Here is a 25287-nt window from a genome sequence, read left to right on the forward strand (position 1 = left end):
CTATTAATGAAGGAATGAACTGACTGAGGGGGGGAGGGAGGGAGGGAAAGAGGAAGGGGGCAAGGCCCGCTTTCTTCATTACTATTATTAACAGTGCGCACATAGTAAGCGGTTAACCAATACCATTATTATTATTATTATTATTAACAGCGCTTGGCATATAGTAAGCGCTTAACAAATACCATCCTTATTATTATTATTATTATAACTATTAATGAAGGAATGAACTGACTGAGGGGGGGGAGGGAGGGAGGGAAAGAGGAAGGGGGCGAGGCCCGCTTTCTTCATTACTATTATTAACAGTGCGCACATAGTAAGCGCTTAACAAATACCATCATTATTATTATTATTATTATTATTATTATTATTATTACTATTAATGAAGGAATGAATTGACTGAGGGAGGGAGGGCGGGAGGGAAAGAGGGAGGGGGTGAGGCCCGCTTTCTTCATTACTATTATTAACAGTGCGCACATAGTAAGCGGTTAACCAATACCATTATTATTATTATTATTATTAACAGCGCTTGGCACATAGTAAGCGCTTAACAAATACCATCCTTATTATTATTATTATTATTATAACTATTAATGAAGGAATGAACTGACTGAGGGGGGGAGGGAGGGAGGGAAAGAGGAAGGGGGCAAGGCCTGCTTTCTTCATTACTATTATTAACAGTGCGCACATAGTAAGCGGTTAACCAATACCATTATTATTATTATTATTATTAACAGTGCTTGGCAAATAGTAAGCACTTAACAAATACCACCCTTATTATTATTATTACTACTATTACTATTAATGAAGGAATGAATTGACTGAGGGAGGGAGGGAGGGAGGGAAAGAGGGAGGGGGGCGAGGCCCGCTTTCTTCATTACTATTATTAACAGTGCGCACATAGTAAGCGGTTAACCAATACCATTATTATTATTATTATTATTATTATTAACAGTGCTTGGCACATAGTAAGTGCTTAACAAATACCATCCTTATTATTATTATTATTATTACTGTTAATGAAGGAATGAATTGACTGAGGGAGGGAGGGAGGGAGGGAAAGAGGGAGGGGGCGAGGCCCGCTTTCTTCATTACTATTATTAACAGTGCGCACATAGTAAGCGGTTAATCAATACCATTATTATTATTATTAACAGTGCTTGGCACATAGTAAGCGCTTAACAAATACCACCCTTATTATTATTATTATTACTATTACTATTAATGAAGGAATAAATTGACTGAGGGAGGGAGGGAGGGAAAGAGGGAGGGGGCGAGGCCCGCTTTCTTAATTACTATTATTAACAGTGCGCTCATAGTAAGCGGTTAACCAATACCATTATTATTATTATTATTATTAACAGTGCTTGGCACATAGTAAGCGCTTAACAAATACCACCCTTATTATTATTATTATTACTATTACTATTAATGAAGGAATGAATTGACTGAGGGAGGGAGGGAGGGAAAGAGGGAGGGGGCGAGGCCCGCTTTCTTCATTACTATTATTAACAGTGCGCACATAGTAAGTGGTTAACCAATACCATCATTATTATTATTATTATTATCATCATCATCAATCGTATTTATTGAGCGCTTACTATGTGCAGAGCACTGTACTAAGCGCTTGGGAAGGACAAATTGGCAACATCTAGAGACAGTCCCTACCCACCAGTGGGCTCACGGTCTAAAAGGGGGAGACGGAGAACAAAACCAAACACACTAACAAAATAAAATAAATAGAATAGATATGTACAGGTAAAATAAATAAGTAAAATAAATAAAATAAACAGTGCTTGGCACACAGTAAGCGCTTAACAAATACCATCCTTATTATTACTATTAATGAAGGAATGAATTGACTGAGGGAGGGAGGCAGGGAGGGGGCGAGGCCCGCTCTCTTCTCCTCAGCGCGCTCGACGCCTTCTTCCCGCCTTTTTCACGCCTTTTTCCCGCCTTTTCCCCGCCCACTTCCGGTGGCGGGGGCCGGTCTCGCGCCCCGCGCCCGCGCGCGCGGCCGGAAGTGGCGGGATCACTTCCGGGGTGAAAGGGCAGCGTCGCGCGGCCAAGATGGCGGCGCCCTTGGAGCTGCGTTGCTGGGGCAGCGGCTGGGGGCTGCCGTCCGTGCAGGCCGAGGCCCTGGTGGTCCTGGTAAGGGACGGCGCCACCACCACCGGCTCACAGCGCTTACCTCAGGGCTTGTCAGCAGCTCCTTCATTCCGTCCTATGTACTGAGCGCTCACCGTGTGCACAGCACTGTGCTAAGCGCTTGGGGGGGGGGGGAAGTCCAGCTTGGCAACATCGAGAGCCGGTCCCTACTCGACGGCAGGCTCCCGGCCTAGAAGGGGGTGACAGGCAACAAAACATAGTGACAAGATAAATAGAATAAATGTGCGAGTAAAATCAATAAATAGAGTAATAAATGCGTACATATGTGCATTCATTCATTCAATCGTATTTATTGAGCGCTTACTGTGTGCAGAGCACTGTACTAAGCGCTTGGGAAGGACAAGTTGGCAACATCTAGAGCCGGGCCCTACCCAGGGGCGGGCTCACGGCCTAGAAGGGGGAGACAGGCCACAGAACATAGTGACAAAATAAAATAAATAGAATAAATGTGTACAAGTAAAATCAATAAATAGAGTAATAAATGCCTACATATATGCATTCTTTCAATCGTATTGAGCGCAATAAAATAAATAGAATAAACACAAGTAAAATCAGTAGAGTAATAAATGCGTACATATATACGTTCATTCATTCAATCGTATTTATTATCATCATCATCATCAATTGTATTTATTGAGCAATTACTGTGTGCAGAGCACTGGACTAAGCACTTGGGAAGTCCAAGTTGGCAACATCTAGAGCCGGTCCCTACCCAACGGCGGGCTCACGGCCTACAAGGGGGGAGACGGACAAGAAAACATAGTGACAAAACAAAATAAATAGAATAAATGTGTATGAGTAAAATCAATAGAGTAATAAATGCGTACATATATACATTCATTCATTCAATCGTATTTATTGAGCGCAATAAAATAAATAGAATAAATACGTACAAGTAAAATCAGTAGGGTAATAAATGCGTACATATGTACATTCATTCATTCAATCGTATTTATTGAGCGCTTACTGTGTGCAGAGCACTGGACTAAGCGCTTGGGAAGTACAAGTTGGCAACATCTAGAGCCGGTCCCTACCTGACGGCGGGCTCACGGCCTAGAAGGGGGAGACAGGTTGAGCGCTTACTGTGTGCAGAGCACTGGACTGAGCGCTTGGGAAGTCCAAGTTGGCAACATCTAGAGCCAGTCCCTACCCAACAGCGGGCTTACGGCCTAGAAGGGGGAGAAGGGAACAAAACATAGTGACAAAATAAAATAAATAGAATAAAGATGTACAAGTAAAATCAATAGAGTAATAAATGCGTACATATATACATTCATTCATTCAATCGTATTTATTAAGCGCTTACTGTGTGCACAGCACTGTACTAAGCGCTTGGGAAGTCCAAGTTGGCAACATCTAGAGCCGGTCCCTACCCAACGGTGGGCTCACGGCCTAGGGGGAGACGGACAACAAAAAATAGTGACAAAATAAAATAAATAGAATAAATATGTACAAGTAAAATCAATCAATAAATAGAGTAATAAATACGGACATATATACATTCATTCATTCAATCAATCGTATTAAGCGCTTACTGTGTGCACAGCACTGTACTAAGCGCTTGGGAAGTCCAAGTTGGCAACATCTAGAGCCAGTCCCTACCCAACAGCGGGCTCACTGTCTAGAAGGGGGAGACGGACAACAAAACATAGTGACAAAATAAAATAAATAGAATAAATATGTACAAGTAAAATCAATCAATAAATAGAGTAATAAATATGGACATATATACATTCATTCATTCAGTCATATGTACTGAGCGCTTACTGTGTGCAGAGCACTGTACTAAGCGCTTGGGAAATCCAACGTGGCAACATCTAGAGGCGGTCCCTACCCAACAGCGGGCCCACAGTCTAGAAGGGGGAGACAGACAACAAAACATAGTGACAAAATAAAATAAATAGAATAAATATGCACAAGTACAATCAATAAATAGAGTAATAAATACGTACAAACATATATGCATTCATTCATTCAATCGTATGTATTGAGCGCTCACTGTGCAGAGCACTGGACTAAGCGCTTGGGAAGTCCAAGTCGGCAACATCTAGAGCCGGTCCCTACCCAACAGTGGGCTCACAGTCTAGAAGATGAAGCCTAGGAGCCCCATGGGGGACTACCTCATTACCTCGGCTCTCCCCCAGCGCTTACAACAGGGCTTGGCACATAGTAAGCGCCTAACAAACACCATCATCATCATCATCCTCATCACCTTGGGCAAGCCACTTCACTTCTCTGGGCCTCACTTATCACATCTGTCAAATGGGGATGAAGCCTAGGAGCCCCACGGGGGGACAACCTCATCACCTTGGATCGCCCCCAGTGCTTACAGCAGGGCTTGGCACATAGTAAGCGCCTAACAAATACCATCCTCATCATCATCATCACCTTGGGCAAGCCACTTCGCTTCTCTGGGCCTCACTTATCTCATCTGTCAAATGGGGATGAGGCATGTGAGCCCCACGGGGGACAACCTCATTCATTCATTCATTCATTCAATCGTATTTATTGAGCGCTTACTATATGCAGAGCACTGGACTAAGCACTTGGGAAGGACAAGTCAGCAACATGTGGAGACGGTCCCTACCCAACAGTGGGCTCACAGTCTAGAAGGGGGAGACAGGCAACAAAACAAAACATATTAATAAAATAAATAGAATATGTAAATACGTACAAGTCACCTCTGATCTCCCCCAGCGCTTACAACAGGGCTTAGCACACAGTAAGCGCCTAACAAATACCATCATCGTCATAATCACCTTGGGCAAGTCACTTGGCTTCTCTGGGCCTCACTTATCTGTCAAATGGGGATGAAGCCTGGGAGCACCACGCTGTCTCTCCCCCAGCGCTTAGGACAGTGCTTGGCACATAGTAAGCGCTTAGCAAATATAACAATAATAATAATAATGACAGTCTTGGGCAAGTCACTTCATCTTATCTGTCAAACGGGGATGAAGCCTGTGAGCCCCACGGGGGGACAACCTCATCACCTCGGACCTCCCCCAGCGCTTAGGACACGGCTTGGCACACAGGAAGCGCCTAACAATTACCATCATCATCATCATCATAATCACCTTGGGCAAGCTGCTTCACTTCCCTGGGCCTCACTTATCTGTCAAATGGGGATGAAGCCTGGGAGCCCCACGGGGGACAACCTCATCACCTCGGATCTCCCCCAGCGCTTACAACAGGGCTTGGCACACTGTAAGCGCCTAAACCATCATCATCATCATAATAATCACTGTGGATCAGTGGAAGGAGCCTGGGCTTTGGAGTCAGAGGTCATGGGTTCGAATCCCAGCTCCACCACATGTCTGCTGTGTGACCTTGGGCAAGTCACTTCACTTCTCTGTGCCTCAGTTACCTCATCTGTAAAATGGAGATGACGACTGTGAGCCCCACGTGGGACAACCTGATCACCTTGTATCCCCCCCCCCCAGCGCTTAGAACAGTGCTTTACACAGAGTAAACGCTTAATAAATGCCATCATTATTATTAATAATCACCTTGGGCAAGTCACTTCACTTCTCTGGGCCTCACTTATCTGTCAAATGGGGATGAAGCCTATGAGCCCCACGGGGGACAACCTCATCACCTCGGATCTCCCCCAGTGCTTACAACAGGGCTTGGCACACAGTAAGCGCCTAACCAATACCATCATCATCATAATAATCACCTTGGGCAAGTCACTTCACTTCTCTGGGCCTCAGTTCCCTCATCTGTCAAATGGGAATGAGGCCTTTGAGCCCCATGGGGGACAACCTCATCACCTTGGATCTTACCTTGTATAATGATGATGATGGCATATGTTAAGCGCTTACTATGTACCAACCATTCATTCATTCATCCAATCGTATTTATTTAGCGCTTACTGTGTGCAGAGCACAGGACTAAGCGCTTGCCAAGCACTGTTCTAAGCGCTGGGGGAGGTAATAATGATGGCATTTATTAAGCACTATGTGCAAAGCACTGTACTAAGCACTGGGGAGGTTACAAGGTGATCAGGTTGTCCCACGGGGGGCTCACAGTCTTCACCCCTGTTCTACAGATGAGGGAACTGAGGCCCAGAGGAGTGAAGTGACTTGCCCAAAGTCACACAGCTGGCAATTGGCGGAGCCGGGATTTGAACCCACGACCTCTGGCTCCAAAGCCTGTGCTCTTTTCCACTGAGCCACGCTGCTTCAGGTTGTCCCATGTGGGGCTCACAGTCTTCATCCCCGTTTGACAGATGAGGGAACTGAGGCCCAGAGAAGTGAAGTGACTTGCCCAGAGTCACACAGCTGACAAGTGCCAGAGCTGGGATTCGAACCCATGACCTCCAACTCCCAAGCCCCGTGCTCTTTCCACGGAGCCACGCTGCTTCTCTAACAAATGATGGCATTTGTTAAGCACTTACTAGGTGCCAAGCACTGTTCTAATAATAATAATAATGATGGTATTTGTTAAGCACTTACTATGAACCAAGCACTGTTCTAAGCGCTGGGGTAGATACAAGGTAATCAGGTTGTCCCCCATGGGGCTCACGGTCTTCATCCCCATTTTACAGATGACAGAACTGAGGCCTAGAGAAGTGACTTGCCCAAGATGATGATGATGATGATGATGATGATGATGATGATGATTATTATCATTATCATTATCATTATTATTATGGTATTGGTTAAGTGCTTACTATGTGCCAAGCACTGTTCTAACCGATGGGAGAGATATTCATTCATTCATTCATTCAATCGTATTTATTGAGCGCTTACTGTGTGCAGAGCACTGGACTAAGCGCTTGGGAAGTACAAGTTGGCAACATCTAGAGACGGTCCCTACCCAAAAGCGGGCTCACAGTGTAGAAGGGGGAGACAGAGAACAAAACCAAACATATTAACAAAATAAAATAAATAGAATAAATATGTACAAGTAAAATAAATAGAGTAATAGAGATACAAGGTGATGAGGTTGTCCCCCATGGAGCTCAACAGGCTTCATCCCCATTTGATAGATGAGATAAGTGAGGCCCAGAGAAGTGAAGTGACCTGTCCAAGATTATTATTATTATGGCATTTGTTAAGCGCTTACTATGTGCCAAGCACTGTTCTAAGCACTGGAGGAGATCCAAGGTAATCAGGCTGTCCCCCATGGGGCTCACAGTCTTCACCCCCATTTTACAGAGGAGGTCACTGAGGCCCAGAGAAGTGAAGTGCCGTGCCCAAAGTCACCCAGCTGACAAGTGGCAGAGGCGGGATTAGAACCCATGACCTCTGACTCCCAAGCTCGGGCTCTTTCCGATGAGCCACGCTGCTTCTCAGGGGATGTATAGATGTAGAGTACAGAGAAGCAGCGTGGCTCAGTGGAAAGAGCCCGGGCTTTGGAGTCAGAGGTCGTGGGTTCTAATCCCGCCTCCGCCACTTGTCAGCTGGGTGACTTGGGGCAACTCACTTCGCTTCTCTGGGCCTCAGTTCCCTCATCTGTAAAATGGGGATTAAGACTGTGAGCGCCCCTGGGGGACAACCTGATCACCTTGTAACTTCACCAGCGCTTAGAACAGTGCTTTGCACATAGTAAGCACTTAATAAATGCCATGATTATTATTATTATTATTATTAGAAGCGGGCTGGAGTAGCGGAGGGAGCCGGGGTCTGGGAATTAGAAGGTCATAGGTTCTCATCCCAGCTCCGCCACTTGCCTGCTGGGTGATCTCGGGCGAGCCACTTCACTTCTCTGGGCCTCAGTTCCCTCATCTGGAAAATGGGGATTAAGACTGTGAGCCCCTCGTGGGACAACCTGGTTACCCTGTATCTACCCCAGTGCTTGGCCCGTAGTAAGCGCTTAACAAATACCGTAATAATAATAATAATAATCTTGGGCAAGTCACGTCACTTCTCTGGGCCTCGGTTCCCTCATCTGGAAAATGGGGATTGAGACCGTGAGCCCCACGTGGGACAACCTGATCACCTTGTAACCTCCCCAGCGCTTAGAACAGTGCTTTGCACATAGTAAGCGCTTAATAAATGCCATTATTATTATTATTATTGTGTAGAGACAGTCCCTACCCAACAGTGGGCTCACAGTCTAGAAGGGGGAGACAGAGAACAAAACCAAACATATTAACAAAATAAAATCAATAGAATAGATATGTACAAGTAAAATAAATAAATAAATAGAGTAATAAATATGTACAAACATATGTACATATATACAGGTGCTGTGGGGAAGGGAAGGAGGTAAGACGGGGGGATGGAGGGGGGGCAAGGGGGAGAGGAAGGAGTACATATTTACTATTCTTTTTATTTTGTTACTGATGCGCACCTAGCTTTAATTCTATTTGTTCTGACGATTTTGACACCTGTCCACATGTTTTGTTTTGTTGTCTGCCTCCCCCTTCTAGACTGTGAGCCCGCTGGTGGGTAGGGACCGTCTCTAGATTCATTCGATCGTATTTATTGAACGCTTACTGCGTGCAGAGCACTGTACTAAGCGCTTGGGAAGTCCAAGTCGGCAACATCTAGAGCCGGTCCCTACCCGACAATAGATGTTGCCGACTTGGACTTCCCCAGCGCTTAGTCCGGTGCTCTGCACGCAGTAAGCGCTCAATAAATACGATTGAATGAATGAACGAATGTAAGCGCTCAATAAATACGACTGAATGAATTAGTCCAGTGCTCTGCACGCAGTAAGCGCTCAATAAATACGATTGAATGAATGAACGAATGTAAGCGCTCAATAAATACGATTGAATGAATTAGTCCAGTGCTCTGCACACAGTAAGCGCTCAATAAATACGATTGAATGAGTGAATGAGAGCACAATCCAACAATAAGGAGAGACAGTCCCTACCCACAAGGGGCTCATGTTGGTGGTGGGGGGAGGGGGGGAGGAGAGATAGACATCAATGCAACTAAATAGTCATCAATATAAATAAATAAAATGACAGATAGATGCATCAGTGCTGTGGGGCAGGGAAAGGGGGGAAAAGCGAAGGAAGCCAGGGCGATGCCGAAGGGAATGGGAGATGAGGAAATAAAATGACAGATAGATGCATCAGTGCTGTGGGGCAGGGAAAGGGGGGAAAAGCGAAGGAAGCCAGGGCGAGGCCAAAGGGAATGGGAGATGAGGAAATAAAATGACAGACAGATGCATCAGTGCTGTGGGGCAGGGAAAGGGGGGAAAAGCGAAGGAAGCCAGGGCGATGCCGAAGGGGAATGGGAGAGGAGGGAAATAAAATGACAGATAGATGCATCAGTGCTGTGGGGCAGGGAAAGGGGGGAAAAGCGAAGGAAGCCAGGGCGATGCCGAAGGGATTGGGAGATGAGGAAAAGTGACCCGTTGCAGGGCGGGACGTGGCTCGGTTGGTCCTGCTGTCCGGATTTCTCCCTCCTCCCCGCCTGTTGAAATGTCTGACTGCAAACCTTTGTTTCAGGCCTATGCCAAATTTTGCGGCGCGCCCCCTGAAAGTGACTGTTATAGATAAGACCCTGGAGAGGGCTCAAGAGGTACGGTGCAGAAAAACTTCAAACCCTTTCCTCCTTCATCAGCTCCAACTGGTTTGTTTTGGTGGAAAAGCGCGGGGAGGGCTGGGCCCCGGGGCCGGACTGGTCCGTCTTTCTGTTTTTCCTTAGCAAAATCATTCACGCGCTTTACGTCCAGCAAAGGTAGTCTGGTCATGGTGATCATTTCTGGCCATGGGTGATCGCGCCAGAGAAAAGCTTTCTCCTTACAAGCTGCCCTCCTCCCAAGCAGGCATTATAATTTGTTCATTCAGTCGTATATTCCTCCCCCTTCTAGACTGTGAGCCCGCTGTTGGGTGGGGACCGTCTCTCTATGTTGCCAATTTGTACTTCCCAAGCGCTTAGTACAGTGCTCTGCACACAGTAAGCGCTCAATAAATACGACTGAATGAAGGAATGAATGTATTGAGCGCTTACTGTGTGAAGAACACTGTACTAAGCTCTTGGGAGAGTACAAAGCTTGTCTGCTCTGGGACCTTGGGCAATTCACTTCTCTGTGCCTCAGTTACCTCCTCTGTAAAATGGGGATTAACACTGTGAGCCCCATGTGGGACGGCCTCATTGCCTCGTATCTATCTCAAAGCTTAGAACAGTGCTTGGAACATAATATGCACTTAGTCGAATACCATAATTATTATTATTACAACATAACCATAAAAGTGCACATCGCTCCCAACTCTCCCTTCTCCCATCCACGACTCATTCATTCAATCGTATTTATTGAGCACTTACTGTGTGCAGAGCACTGTACTAAGCGCTTGGGAAGTACAAGTTGGGACTCATCCATCTCCCCCTGCATGGAGCCATCCCCTCAAATCCAGCAAACCACTTCATTCCCCGCCTTCAGAGCCCTCCTAAAATGCCACCTCCTCCAGGAAGCTTTCCTTGACTCATTGCTTTCCTTCATCAGCCATTAATAATAATAATGTTGGTATTTGTTAAGTGCTTACTATGTGCCTAGCACTGTTCTAAGCGCTGCCATTATAGCCCTTGTGTGAATGAATATCTGTTTCTTTCACCATTTATCTAATTTCTTTTGGGGAGTTAGTTTCTGACACTCGAATCTGTGGTCTTAATCTCTTAGCACTGTATATTTGGCAATGCATGTCTACTGAGTCTCCTCTGCCAGATTGTAAACTCCTGTAGGGCACGAAACATTTCTTTTGGCCTCTGATGTATGTTCCCCCACTCCAAAAGGTGCCCCATAATTGCCGCTGCTGAATTATAAACACCCAAAACGTGTTTCTCCAAAATTGTCTTTGGGAAATTGGACCCGGTACTGGGTTTGTCTAGCTTTTCCATCACTTATAACGTACTGTAAACTGAAAAGACGTGGTGGGTAATTTCCCCTTTTGATTGCAGTTCTTCTTCTTAGGAGATGTGCCAATTTTGACAACAGAAGACGGTGTTGTTTCTCAGCCAGCAAAAATACTAAACTTTTTGAAAAAACAGGTGGGTTTGCATTTCTTGGAGAACTGTTGGCCGGTGAGCTAGCTAGTATTCAGTACTCATGTCATTTTAAAACTAAAAGGGCCAAACTAATGCTTGCGTATATATTGGCTACACCCGCTCTTTGGAAATCTCTTAAAGCAGTTTATATGTATCTTAAGCATGCATCTGAAGTATGGATCTTGTTGAGTTTCCTAGAGATCATGCTAGGCTACTTAGGAGGGTGGTTCCGGATCTGATTTTCACATGTTGGACTCTCTTTGCCCACAGGCGTTTCAATTCTGGGGATTGAAGATGACCGAATGCCAGTTTTTAGCTAAAATGGTGTTTTTTGTGCCCTAAAGCTAGGAAGTGCATGTTGCTGACATTTTTAGATTCACATTCCTGGAGCTGTCTTTCCCCTGATAGCTTATATACCTCCATCAGCAAGGAGGCACAGAAAATCAGTGACTTAATCATCTGTAGCGTGGCCTAGTGAAAACAACACATTTTCACAAGGAGTCAGTCAGTCCAGGGTATTTGCTGAGCGTCTGTGCAGAGCACTGCACTAAGCACTCGGGTAAAAACTATAAAATAGTGTTGATAGACACGATCCTTGTCCACAAGGAGATTACAGGGAGCCCGCTGCTGGGTAGGGACTGTCTCTATATGTTGCCAACTTGTACTTCCCAAGCGCTTAGTACAGTGCTCTGCACACAGTAAGCGCTCAATAAATGCAGTTGATGATGAAGGAGAGGGATGCTAAAATAAATTACAGTAAGGGGGAAAGGCGGATGTAAGGATGGGTGCCGAAGTGGGGTGAGGTGAATACCAAGCGCCTTAGGGCTTGGCACAGAGTAAACGCTTAACAAATAGAGAAGATGGAAAGAGCCCAGGCTTTGGAGTCAGGGGTCATGGGTTCAAATCCTGGCTCCGCCAATTGTCAGCTGTGTGACTTTGGGCAAGTCACTTCACTTCTCTGGGCCTCAGTTCCCTCATCTGTAAAATGGGGATTAAGACTGTTAGCCCCCTGTGGGACAACCTGATCACCCTGTAACCTCCCTAGCGCTTAGAACAGTGCTTTGCACATAGTAAGCGCTTAATAAATGCCATTATAAAAATACCATCATTATTATTACAGATCCAAGCGCGTTGGCGGCACAGAAGGGAGAGGGAGGAGGGGAAATGAGGGATTAGTCAGGGAAGGCCTCTGGAGGCAACCGGGAGTCCAGAGACGTGGGTTCCCATCCCAGCTCTGCCTTCGGCCTGCTCCGTGACCTTGGGTAAGTCACTGAGCTGCTCCAGGTCTCAATTTCCACATCAGTAAAACAGGATTAAGATCCTCATTCTCCATCCCTCTTAAGCCCGTGAGCCCTGTGAAGGACAGGGATTACAGCCGTACTTGGCCCGGGGTTTTGGCACCTAGAAATGCCCCTTCGTTTTCTCCGTCGGCATTCATTTCGGCACCCTTTTAAGCTTTTGGAGGGAGAGGGGAAGTCCGACGTAGCTTGCTGCCTCTGACCACCCGCAGGGCGTCTCGGGCCCCCTGCGCCTTTTGTTTTGGCTAGAAATACAACGCGGACTACGAGCTCTCTGCCAAGCAAGGAGCCGACACGTTGGCTTACGTTGCCCTCCTGGAAGAGAAGCTTCTCCCCGCCGTGGTGAGCTGCCCCCCGCGGCCCGGGGTCATTCGAATCGCCTCTTTCGGCCTGGGCGCTTGGGAGAAAGTGGCTCCTTCGGCGGTGTAGAAAGAGGAGGAGCAGGTGGAGAGGAAGCATGGGGTGGCGGGTCTCACGAGGCCGTCTCCGGTGGGTAGGAAAGGAGGGTGGATTCCGGTGTTGGGACGTAAGCGGGGGAAAGAGCCGGCTCCATCCCCGAAGGGAACCCTCGGGGGGCCCAATAATGCCTCCCCACCCCGTCGGCGTTGGGCCCCCAAAAGGCCCGGCCCCGCTGCGCTCAGCTGCTCTCCTGCTCCAACCCAGCCCGCACACTTGGCTCCTCTAACGACAACCGTCCTCAACTCTACCTCAGTCTCATCTATCTCACCGCCAGACTCTCACCCACATCCTGCCTCTGGCCTGGGCTGCCCTCCTTCCCCAAAAATTCCAACAGACAATCTCTCTTCCCCCTTCAAAGCCTTACTGAAGGCCCGTCTCCTCCAAGAGGCCTTCCCTGACTGAGCCCTCCTTTCCTTTTCTCCCACTCCCTTCCACGTCGCCCTGACTTGCTCCCTTTATTCACCTCCCCCCCAGCCCTACAGCATTTACGTACATATCTGTAATCTTTTTTTATTTCTAGTAACGTCCGTCTCTCCCTCTAGACTGTAAGCTTGTTGGGTGGCAGGGAATGTTTCTGTTACAATAATAATAATAATGGCATTTATTAAGTGCTTACTATGTGCAGAGCACTGTTCTAAGCGCTGGGGAGGTTACAAGGTGATCAGGTTGTCCCACGTGGGGCTCACAGTCTTCATCCCCATTTGACAGATGAGGGAACTGAGGCCCAGAGAAGTGAAGTGACTTGCCCAAAGTCACACAGCTGACAGTTGGCAGAACTGGGATTTGAACCCATGACTTCTGACTCCAAAGCCCGGGCTCTTTCCACTGAGCCATGCTACACTCTACTCTCCCAAGTGCTTAATAAAGTGCTCTGCACACAGTAAGCACTCAATAAATACGAATGACTACTAAGCAACCATCCATTCATTCATTCAGTCGCATTTATTGAGCGCTTACTGTGTGCAGAGCACTGTGCTAAGCGCTTGGAAAGTGAAGCAGTGTGGTCTAGTGGAAAGAGCACTGGGAGTCAGAAGACTTGGGTTCTCATCCCAGCCCTGCCGACTGTTTGCTGTTAGACCTTGGATAAGTCACTTCTCTGAGCCTCAGTTTCCTCAGCTGGTAAAATGTGGGGACTTAATACCCGTTCTCCCTCCTACTTAGACTGTGAGCCCCCTGCGGGTCAGGGAGCTGGGTCCTGGCCCTCATTAGACCGATTACCTACCCAGCCCCTTAGAAAAGTGTTTGACGCATAGCACTTAATAAATGCCATCATCATTACTATTATTGTAACAGAAACATTCCCTGCCACCCAGCAAGCTTACAGTCTAGAGGGAGAGACAGACATTACTACTACTAATAATAATGATTGCATTTATTAAGCGCTTACTATGTGCAAAGCACTGTTCTAAGCGCTGGGGGGGATACAATGTGATCAAGTCGTCCCACGTGGGGCTCACAGTCTTAATCCCCATTTTTACAGATGAGGTAACTGAGGCTCAGAGAGGTTAAGTGACTTGCCCAAGGTCACACAGCAGACTTGTGGTGGAGCCAGGATTCGAACCCATGACATCTGACTCCAAAGCCCATGCTCTTTCCACTGAGCCACGCTGCTTCTCTGAAATAAAAAAGATTACAGATGTGTACATAAATGCTGTAGGGCTGGGGGGAGGTGAATAAAGGGAGCAAGTCAGGGTGACGTGGAAGGGAGTGGGAGAAAAGGAAAGGAGGGCTCAGTCGGGGAAGGCCTCTTGGAGGAGACGGGCCTTCAGCATTTAACAAATACCATTATCCCCCCCCAGCCCAAATCCTCATGTCTTAAAATACTAATCAGGCCAGCTCGGCTGGGCGGGAATCAATCAGTCACTTTTACGGAATGCTTCCTGCATGCAGAGCGTTGTACTAAGCGCTTGGGAGAGTACAGTACAGCAGAATTGACAGACACGTTCCCTGCCCACAGCAATCTTCCACAGTCTCGAGCGAAGGAGGGAGTTTGGGCTTGTCGGAGAGGCCTTACAGGGGAGAAGGGAGAGGGGCCCGCCGCCCCGACTCAGTTTTCAGGAGAGCGGCCCGTGTTCTTTCCTCCCACCCGGGGTACAGCTTCACACGTTCTGGGTCGACAGCGACAACTACTTCGCCGTGACCAAACCCTGGTTCGCTGCCCGGATCCCGTTCCCCCTGAGTTTAATCCTGCCCGGGAGGATGTCTCGGAGAGCACTGGACCGGATCCTGCTGACCAGGGGAGACTGTCCCCTCTCGCCCCTCCAGGAGGTGGAAGCCCAGGTACGGGGTTTGGCGGGAGGGACGGGGGAGAGTCATGGGAAGAGGCGGGAAGTAGCGGCACGTCCTGCATTCGTTCATTCAGTCGTATTTATCGAGCGCTCACCGCGTGCAGAGCACTGGACTAAGCGCTTGGGAAGTACAGTGCAGCGTGGCCTAGCGGAAGGAGCCTGGGACTGGGAGATAGAGGACCTGGGTTCAAATCCCAGCTCTGCCACTTGCCTGCTATGTGACACTGGGCAGGTCACTTCACTTCTCTGGGCCTCATTTACAGAATGGGGTTTCAGTCCCTGTTCTCCCTCCTGCTTGGACTGTGAGCCCCATGGGGGACCTGATGATCTTATATCTCCCCCAGTGCGTAGTACAGCGCTCAGCACAGTGTAAACTCTTAACAACCTACGAATCAAGCATAAACTCCTCACTGTCGGCTTCAAGGCTGTCCATCCCCTCGCCCCCTCCTCCCTCACCTCCCTTCTCTCCTTCTCCCAGCCCAGCCCGCACTCTCCGCTCCTCTGCCGCCGCTCACTCTCCTCACTGTACCTCATCCTCGCCCGTCCCGCCGTCGACCCCCGTCCCACGTCCTCCCCCTGGCCTGGAATGTCCTCCCTCCCCACATCTTCATCCCCACATCTTCCTCCCTTCAAACCCTACTGAGAGCTCCCCTCCTCCAAGAGGCCTTCCCAGACTGAGCCCCCCTTTTCCTCTCCTCCTCCCCATCCCCGCCGCCCTACCTTCCTTCCCCTCCCCTCAGCACTTGTATATATATTTGTACAGATATATTACTCTATTTTACTCGTACATATTTTATTTTGTTAATATTTTTTGTTTTGTTCTCTGTCTCCCCCTTCTTGACTGTGAGCCCACTGTTGGGTAGGGATCGTCTCTATATGTCACCAACTTTTAGTTCCCAAGCACTTAGTCCAGTGCTCTGCACACCGTAAGCGCTCAATAAATACGATTGAATGAATGAATATTTACTGTTCTGTTTATTTTGTTAATGATGTGCGTCTAGCTGTAATTCTATTTGTCCTGACAATTTTGACACCTGTCCACATGTTTTGTTTTGTTGTCTGTCTCCCCCTTCTAGACTGTGAGCCCGCTGTTGGGTAGGGACCGGCTCTATATGTTGCCGACTTGGACTTCCCAAGTGCTTAGTACAGTGCTCTGCACACAGTAAGCGCTCAATATATATTGATTGAATGAATGAATGAATGAATGAACAGGCCCCCTAATTATTATTATTATTTTGATCAGTGGGCTTTACAGAGCACCTGCCCTGCGGGCTTGTCGAAACATCTGGGAGAGAACACTTGAATTAGGCATGGCCCCCTGCCCTCAAGAAGCTTACGATCTAGCCAGGGAGACAGACATCCAAATAGGTTTCAGAGAGGAGAAGGAAAAGTGTCCATGTAGATGAGGAAGTAATGAAAATAATGGTTTTTGGTAGGCGCTTACTGTGTGCTGAGCACTGTATTGAGTGCTAGGGTAAACACCAGATCGATAAGTCCCTCATGGGCCTGGACTCTTTCCACTACGCCATGCTGTTTCCTTTCACTTCCATAACAGTATATGTTTTTATGGTATTAAGCACTTATTCTATTATTATTATTATTACTTGTTCCTGATTCCAAGCACCAGGGTACATACAAGGTAATTAGGTCCCACATGGGGCTCACCATCTTAATCCCCATTTTACAGATGAGGTAACAGAGGCACAGAGAAGTGAAGTGACTTGCCCAAGGTCACACAGCGGATTTATTTATTTATTTATTTATTTTACTTGTATGTATTTATTCTATTTATTTTATTTTGTTAATATGTTTTATTTTGTTCTCCGTCTCCCCCTTCTAGACTGTGAGCCCGCTGTTGGGTAGGGACCGGCTCTAGATGTTGCCAACTTGTACTTCCCGAGCGCTTAGTACAGTGCTCTGCACACAGTGAGCGCTCAATAAATACGATTGAATGAATGCATGAAAGGTGGAAGGGGCCGGGATGAGAACCCAGAACTTAGTCCCCCTTCTAGACTGTGAGCCCACTGTTGGGTAGGGACCGTCTCTATATGTTGCCAACTTGTACTTCCCAAGCGCTTAGTACAGTGCTCTGCACACAGTAAGTGCTCAATAAATACGATTGAAAGAAAGAAAACGCAGATGCTTCCAACTCCGCGGACCGGGCTCTAGCCACTAGGCCAAGCTGCTTCTCTACCCAAGCGCTGCAATTGAGTGGGAGTGTTGAAAGCCTGAAGTGGTAGTAGAGTAGGAGGAAATATAACCGGGGGAGAAGAGAAATTAATCTGGGAAGGCCTCTGCAGAGTGTTTGTGGACATTATTTTTTCTTTTTCTTTTTTTTTTTTTTTGGCTTCCACAGCCCTGAAAGTCACGTTTCTTTTTGTCAGATATACCGAGATGCCAAGGAATGCCTCAACCTTCTATCGAACAGATTGGGAACATCTCTGTTTTTCTTTGGAAACATGTGAGTAATCTCCGCGGTAGAAACCGGTGACGGCAGGCCCCCGTTCTACTTCCGAGACGGCGTCAGAGGTGCCAGAAAAATGGAGCCAATCGAGGTTTTTCCATCAAGTTCGTTAATTAGTCAACCTTCGCAGGTCAGCTGTTGTGTTTTGCCACATAAGGGAGCGCACCACTGTCAGATTGTTCTGCTGTCTCCTGGGGCTTCACCCATATTCCTCTCCTTCCTCCCCAGCCTTTCCCGCCCAGTCGTTCCAACTGTATCGGCGGAAAGATAGCTGCCACCTACATATTTCTGCTGATCAGTGGTACTTATTGAGCGCTTACTGTGTACAGAGCGCCGTGTTAAACACTTGGGAGAGTACCCCTGCCTACAAAGGAGCCTCCAGGCTTCAGGGGGTTCCGCTATGTTTATGAAAGAAACCTCATTCAGTCCCTCCCTTGACCTCGTAGGACCCTCTCGAGGTTAGGCGGGAGGGAGAGTGGTGTAGAAGCAGCGTGGCTCAGTGGAAAGAGCCCGGGCTTTGGAGTCCGAGGTCATGGGTTCAAACCCCGGCTCCGCCAATTGTCAGCTGTGTGACTTGGGGCAAGTCACTTCACTTCCCTGTGCCTCAGGTACCTCATCTGGAAAATGGGGATGAAGATTGTGAGCCCCCTGTGGGACAACCTGATCACCTTATAACCTCCCCAGCACTTAGAACAGTGCTTTGCCCATAGAAAGCGCTTAATAAATGCCATTATTATTATTATTAAAGAGCACGGGCTTTGGAGTCAGAGGTCATGGGTTCAAACCCCAGCTCCGCCAGTTGTCAGCTGTGTGACTTTGGGCAAGTCACTTCACTTCCCTGTGCCTCAGTTACCTCATCTGAAAAATGGGGATGAAGACTGTGAGCCCCACATGGGACAACCTCATCTCCTTGTATTCCCCCCAGTGCTTAGAACAGTACTTTGCACATAGTAAGCGCTTAACAAATACCAACATTATTATTATTATTAAGATTGTGAGCCCCCTGTGGGACAACCTGATCACCTTGTAACCTCCCCAGTGCTTAGAACAGTGCTTTGCATATAGTAAGTGCTTAATAAATGCCATTATTATTATTATTATTATCATTAAAGAGCTCGGGCTTTGGAGTCAGAGGTCATGGGTTCAAACCCCAGCTCCGCCAATTGTCAGCTGTGTGACTTTGGGCAAGTCCCTTAACTTCTCTGTGCCTCAGTTACCTCATCTGGAAAATGGGGATGAAGATCGTCAGCCCCCTGTGGGACAACCTGATCACTTTGTAACCTCCCCAGCACTTGGAACAGTGCTTGGCACATAGTAAGCACTTAATAAATGCCATAATTATTATTATTATTATTATTAAAACACTTTTCCCTAGTGGGAACCTGGGAGTCAGAAGGACCTGGGTTCTAATCCCAGCTCCACCGTTTACCTGCTGTGTGACTGCGGGCAAGTCGCTTCACTTCTCTGTGTCAGTCAATCAATCAATCAATCGTATTTATTGAGCACTTACTGTGTGCAGAGCACTGTACTAAGCGCTTAGCCCTGTCCCCGTTTCCTCATCTGTAAAGTGGGGGTTCAGTGCCTGTTCGCCCTCCTACTTAGACTGTGAGTCCCTTGTGGGACGGGGATTGTGTGTAACCTGATGAACTTGTGTCTACCCCAGCACTTAGTACAGTTCTTTACACGTAGTAAGAGCTTAACAAATATAATAAAGATAATGGAGAGCACTGGACTGGGTGTCAGGAGACACCCTTCTTCTCGGGTCCATCTTCAGTGGCGCATCTCGATGTGGATTTTTTTGTTTTTTGTTCTCTTCTTTAAAGGCCAACCACTCTGGATGCTTACGTGTTCGGGTTCCTTGCCCCTCTGTACCGCGTCCACTTTCCCAAGGTCCAGTTACAAGAACACCTGAAGCAGCTACCCAACCTGTGTCGTTTGTGTGATTTCATCTTAGAGGGTTATTTCAGGCTCAGCCTCACAGGTGAGATTCCTTCGTGCGGGGGCGTCTCGGTGGGCCGGGAATTCTCACTTTTCTTCTGGTCCTCTTTGAGCGTCTAATGAGAAGCCAGTCATCTCATCGAGCATCCGTCCCGGAGAGAAACCGTCTTAAGCCAGGTGTTGGGGGTAGAGGGGAGACGGGGGCTTAGAGAAGTCGACAGGTAGAGTCACACGTTTGGAGCCCCGCCGGGTGGGCATGGAAATCCCTTTTCAAATTCCAGTTACCTTCTGCTGCACAAGAATAGTCAAGTCCCGTAATCCTACATTAATCCTGACCGCATTACTGGAAACTGAGGATGTGGGCATTTATTGTTTTTGATTGGTTTCTTTGGCTGTTGCCAATTTCAAGCTGTGCTTTCGGCCCTTTAGCTTGGGTTTGCTTCTCTTTCCCTTTAGTTCGAAGATGGGGCACGGTGCCCCTCAGTTCCCCTGTAAAGTGGGGGTCACATCCTTGACGCCCCCACGTTCGGGAGAACCCCCCTCCCCACCTCCCCATCCAGACCGGCATCGCAGGTGTTTCTTCCACCATCACGATCACGTTCTATCCCGTCAGACGTGCGTTGTTGGAAGAATGTTCCCTGATTCTCTAACAGCGTTCTAGCCCAAACCCCTCGGGCGGACACGCGTGATGATGGCAGAACTGAGCGTGTTTTTGTCCCGGTGCAGACACGAGGTACAGTGCGGGCAATTAAAACCGGACTCCTCTCCAGCTGCCCCGTTTCTCAGCCGGCAGCCCCTGGGGTGGGTGGCAGGGTGAAAGACAGCAGGGAAGGCCTGTGGCGGCAGGGATTCGTGGGTGCCCGCGGGCCGGCGGCAGCCTGGCTGGGGCGGATCGGGTCCGGGGAACGAAGGAAAGGGAGCCAGCCGCAAGCGGCTTTCTTTCCTGAGGTGGACGGGTTACTCTTGAGCCGTTACCATAAACATTCTCCCCTCTTGGATGGGCGGACGGCCTGTGCCCGGGTCTCCTGGCTCGAGCTGGGGCCCCGGAGCGATCCCGTCGTGTTCGCCGAGGACAACCCCGAGGCCGGTTTGTGGGGTGTCTGGTCTGGGGCGCAGACACTCCCTCCCGACTCCGAATCCCAGCCCAAGACGTCCTTTCTGTCAGTAGGCTGTGTTGCGGGCCGGGCTTTCGGCCCGCTGAGTCCCAGCAGACTTTGCAAACGGCTCTCCAGGCTCTCTCAAAACTTCTCGTCACTCTCTGCTTTCCATCTTGGCTTTCTAGGCTGCTCTCCAGCTGGACCTCAGGCCGTAGATGCAAATCTGCAGAAACTCACCCAGCTTGTAAATAAGGAATCCAACTTGATTGAAAAGGTCACTTTTTTCTCCTTTGATCTCTCCTTTCCAATCCTTTTTTCCCTCCCTCTGTCTCTGTGCCCCCCCCGCCCCGTCCTGATGTCTACTCACTTGCCAATTTTGGGGGTGCCTTAGTCCAAGACACGCAAGGTTCGGTAGTTTCCATCCACCCGAGTCCCGTTCAGGACTCTTTCTGAGAAGAGGGTGTCCTTCATCTCAGCTTCTCATTTTTAATTATAATGATGGGTATCTGTTAAGCGCTTACTCTGTGCAAAGCACTGTTCTAAGCCCTGGGGAGGTTACGAGGCGATCAGGTTGTCCCACGGGGGCTCACGGTTTTAATCCCCATTTTCCAGATGAGGCCCAGAGAAGTGAAGCGACTTGCCCAAAGTCACCCAGCTGAGAGTTGGCGGAGCCGGGCTATGAACCCATGACCTCTGACACCGAAGCCCGGGCTCTTTCCACCGAGCCACGCTGTTTTTAGCATCTCGAAGGAGCAGGGGGCTGGCCCTTTGCGAGAGGATGGCTGAGGAAAGCGTGGGTACAATTGTGTGGGTTAAAGCAGCGAGGACAATCGCAGCATGCAGCGAGTGAGCGGGTAGAAGGGGCCGCGCTCCCGTGATCCCGCCGTGGTGGCTGAGGAAAGTTGTGTGCCTTCCTGACAGACGGCGACCCCTCCTCTCCTTCCTGAGGGGAACCAACCCAGCAGTGATGGGGAAGGGGCTCCCTGGAGGGTCTTCCTCACTTGGGGACCCTCAGCGAAAGGACCCCGCCGCCCCCCGACCTCACCGCCTTCAAGAAGTAGCGTGGTGCGGGGATAGAGCACAGAGCTGGGAATCAGCAGGACGTGGGTTCTAATCCCGGCTCCGCCCCTTGTCTCCTGTGCGACCTCGGGCAAGTCGCTTGGCTTCTCTGGGCCTCAGTTACCTCATCTGGAAAATGGGGATTGAGACTGTGAGCCCCACATGGGACAGGGAGTAGGTGCAACTTGTTTGGCTGATTGTAGTACAGTGCCTGGCACATAGTAAGCACTTAACAAATGCTACAATTATTGTTAATTATTATCAGTAAGCACATCGCACGCGGTAAGAAGCTAATCACCTCCTCTCCACCCTCCCGCCAATTCCCTGAATCAGGGTTCTTCCACCCACACACCTAAGCAAGCCCAGCCGAGGCTCATTCAGTCAGCCAGTGGTATTTATTGAGCACTTCTCATGTGCAGAGTGCTTTATTCTGCGTACCCTCCCTGTCCCACATGGGGCTCAGTCTGAATCCCCATTTTCCAGATGAGGGAACTGAGGCCCGGAGACTGTGAAGTGACTCGCCCAAGGTCACGCAGCAGACGAATGGCGGGGCCGGGATTAGAATCCGGGTCCTTCTGACTCCCAGGGCCCAGATCTATCCACTAGGCCATGCTGCTTCCCCTTCCTCTTCCTTTACTCCCTCCCTCCCCTCGCTTGGCTTCCTCCTCGCCTCCCTCCCGCTCCGTTCCTTCCTTCCCCGCTTCCCTTCTGTCCAGGTGCTGAGCTGAGCTGTGCGTTGCCAAGAGGGACCACTGGGGTTGTTTAGGGAGGGGGAATGGCCATGGCGAGGGAATGGGAATGTGGGACTCCTTGGGAGAAGTCAGGGTCAGTTGGAAAACCGCGGTTGCGGCCTGTCCACCTGGAAGAGAGGAACGGGGCAGAATCCCTCCGGCCTCTCCTAGACCCAGCCTGAATCCAGTCGGGAGCACTTAGCCGGCAGTGACCCACCGTGTTTCGTGGGGCGAGGGTGTTCCTAGAGTGGCACCGGTTCCTTTCACGGAAAGGTGAACGCAGAACAAAGCAGAGTCGCTCCCAAGAGCCTGCTGTTGTTCCTCGGAAGTTTTCCTAGGGGCCCTCTAAACTTTCAGTGGCTTCTCTGAGCCTGAGAGCCCTTTCTTCTCCCAACGCCGGCACCACATAGGAGCCTCTTTTTTTTTTGCTTTTGATGGTATTTGTTAAGCGCTTACTATGTGCAAAGCACTGTTCTAAGCGCCTCTGTTTTGCATTTGGACAGTCAGAGTGAGAAAGCCCGCCGCCGTGTCCCCTGTGAGGGTGGACGAAAGGCCGTCCCCAAAGCAGCATGAGCTCCGTGGGCGGAAGGTGGCCAGTGGCCCCCGAAGCAGGTGGCGAGGTGCGGTTTCGATCGGTTGCTCCAGGCCTCTCTTTAGGGCCCGGGGTGGTTGAACCACCCCACCCCCTCCCGGGGCTCAGAGTTCCCCTGAAGGTCTGGCCCAATTCTGGGTCACCTAGGAATCTTGACTTACCTTTAACTCTGGGTCGGGTGCTTAGCACAGTGCTCTGCATATGGTAAGCGCTCAGTAGATACTGTTGAACGATAGGGTATGTGTTCTGGTTGTCTCAAATTCCTCAGTTTGGCCCGTGATCCAGTGAGACAATTACTTTCCCCATCTTCCCTTCCAAGAAGACTTCCCTAAGCCCTCATTTCCTCTTTCCCCACTCCCGTCTGCGTCACCCTGACTTGCTCCCTTTATTCATCCCCCCTTCCCAGCCCCACAAGCACTTAATGATGGCATTTATTGAGCGCTTACTTTGTGCGAAACACTGTTCTAAGCGCTGGGGAGGTTACAAGGTGATCAGGTTGGGGGGCTCACAGTCTTAATCCCCCTTTTAGAGATGAGGGAACTGAGGCAAAGAGAAGTGAAGTGACTTGCCCAAAGTCACACAGCTGACAAGTGGCGGAGCCGGGATTTGAACCCATGACCTCTGACTCCAAAGCCTGTGGTCTTTCCACCGAGCCACGCTGCTTCTGTCAGTTATTTATTTATCTTAATGTCCGCCTCCCCCCTAGACTGTAAGCTCATTGTAGGCGGGGAACGTGTTCGTTATATTGTTGTGTCGTACTCTCCCAAGCGTTTAGTACAGTGCCACATACACAGTTAAGTGTTCAATAAATACGATTAATTGATTGACGATTCCTAAAGCTAAGACTAGTGTATCTGGCCCAGAAGCATCACACTAGTGTCAGCCTGAAACCCAGAGGAAGGTGGGTCCCAGAAGCCCCATGAGCGGCCTGGCTTTCACTGTCAGTTATTTGTATTTATATTTATTTATATTTATATTTATAATAATGATGGCATTTATTAAGCGCTTACTATGTGCAAAGCACTGTTCTACTGTGAGCGCATATTATATTATATTATTATTAATATAATTATTGAGCGCTTACTGTGCAGAGCACTGTATTAAGTGCTTCGAAGAGTGCAGTACAACAATGTAACAGACACATTCCCCACCCGCCACGAGCTTTACGGTCTGGGAGTGAAGGGAGACAGATGTTAATATAAATAAATGAATGACAGGTGTGTACCTCAGTGCTGTGGGGAGGAACAAAGCGAGCAAATCGGGGTGACGCAGCAGAGAATGGGAGAAGAGGAATAAAGAGAGGGCTTAGGGAAGGCTCTTGGAGGAGACGGGCCTTCAACAAGGCTTTGAGAGCGGGGAGAGGAATCGTCTGTCGAGGCAGGACGTGGGTGAGAGAGAGACGAGATGGAGGTACAGTGAGTAGGTTGGCGTTAGAGGAGCCAAGCGCTTAGTACAGTACTGTGCACACAGTAAGCGCTCAATAAATACGATTGATTGATTGATTGATTGATTGTGTGGGCTGGATTGGAATAGGAGAGCAGCAAACAGGGCCTGGCCAGTGGTAGGGTCCGGCGAAACCCCGCCAATTAGGTCTTCTTCGGACTCTGGGCCTCGGGCGGCGCGCGGTGATCCCGCTGTGGGCCACGACCGGATTCCCGGCCCACAGGCCCGAGCCTGACACGTCCCTCGTACTTCCCGCAGATGGATGACAATCTCCGCCACAGTCCTCAGCCTCCCCGTCGGAAGATACCGGTCCTTAAGCTCACCCCGGCGGCGGTGGAGGGCGATCCCTCTCGGCGCCCGTCTCCCTGACCGCTGCACGGGAGAGCCTCCCGGCGCTTTCCTCCAGGACCGCCGAACTCCTCGGGCTCCGGGGCGGGCCGGCCAAAGGACAGATCTCCTCTTCGGCGCGGGGAAGCCGCTCGGACCAAGCGCCCGCCCGCCGGTCCGCGAGCTCGCAGCGTAGCGCCTTCACCCACTCAAACGGGAGCCAGCGAACGTCGAGAAAGGACATCACCCCCGGATCCCGGTGGGCCTCTGAGTTCCCATACGAAGCCATGAATCCATTGTTCCGAGCCTGCGCTGTTTTAATTTATCCAAGCTATTTCTCTGTATGCATCATTCCCGCGCTCCTCGGGCAGGCTGGTCCGCCTAATGATGTGCGATGGCTTGGCCCAGTTTGGGTTCCCTTCTGTTTACCAAACAAACGTTCTATTTTCGGGTTCAGAGAAGAATATAACGATCCATTAG

At 49.2% G+C, this 25287-nt stretch overlaps 2 protein-coding genes across 2 annotated transcripts in view; one reads left to right on the forward strand and one right to left on the reverse strand.

Moving 5' to 3' along the window:
• Positions 1-2231, reverse strand: part of THBS4 (thrombospondin 4) — an 86322-nt gene extending 84091 nt beyond the window's left edge. Inside the window, exon 1 of the mRNA XM_038765911.1 lies at positions 2189-2231. Coding sequence (XP_038621839.1) covers positions 2189-2215 — 27 coding nt within the window. The 5' untranslated portion in view covers positions 2216-2231. The remainder of the gene's footprint in view (positions 1-2188) is intronic.
• On the forward strand, positions 2068-25287 carry MTX3 (metaxin 3). Its single transcript, XM_038765912.1, is given in 9 exon segments — positions 2068-2148; positions 9575-9647; positions 11038-11114; positions 12659-12751; positions 14966-15148; positions 17541-17617; positions 19444-19601; positions 20841-20929; positions 24739-25287. Coding segments are annotated over 9 exon segments (942 nt in total). The 3' UTR covers positions 24850-25287.

This window comes from Tachyglossus aculeatus, chromosome 23 (genome assembly GCF_015852505.1).
Source record: "Tachyglossus aculeatus isolate mTacAcu1 chromosome 23, mTacAcu1.pri, whole genome shotgun sequence".
Taxonomy (NCBI): domain Eukaryota; kingdom Metazoa; phylum Chordata; class Mammalia; order Monotremata; family Tachyglossidae; genus Tachyglossus; species Tachyglossus aculeatus.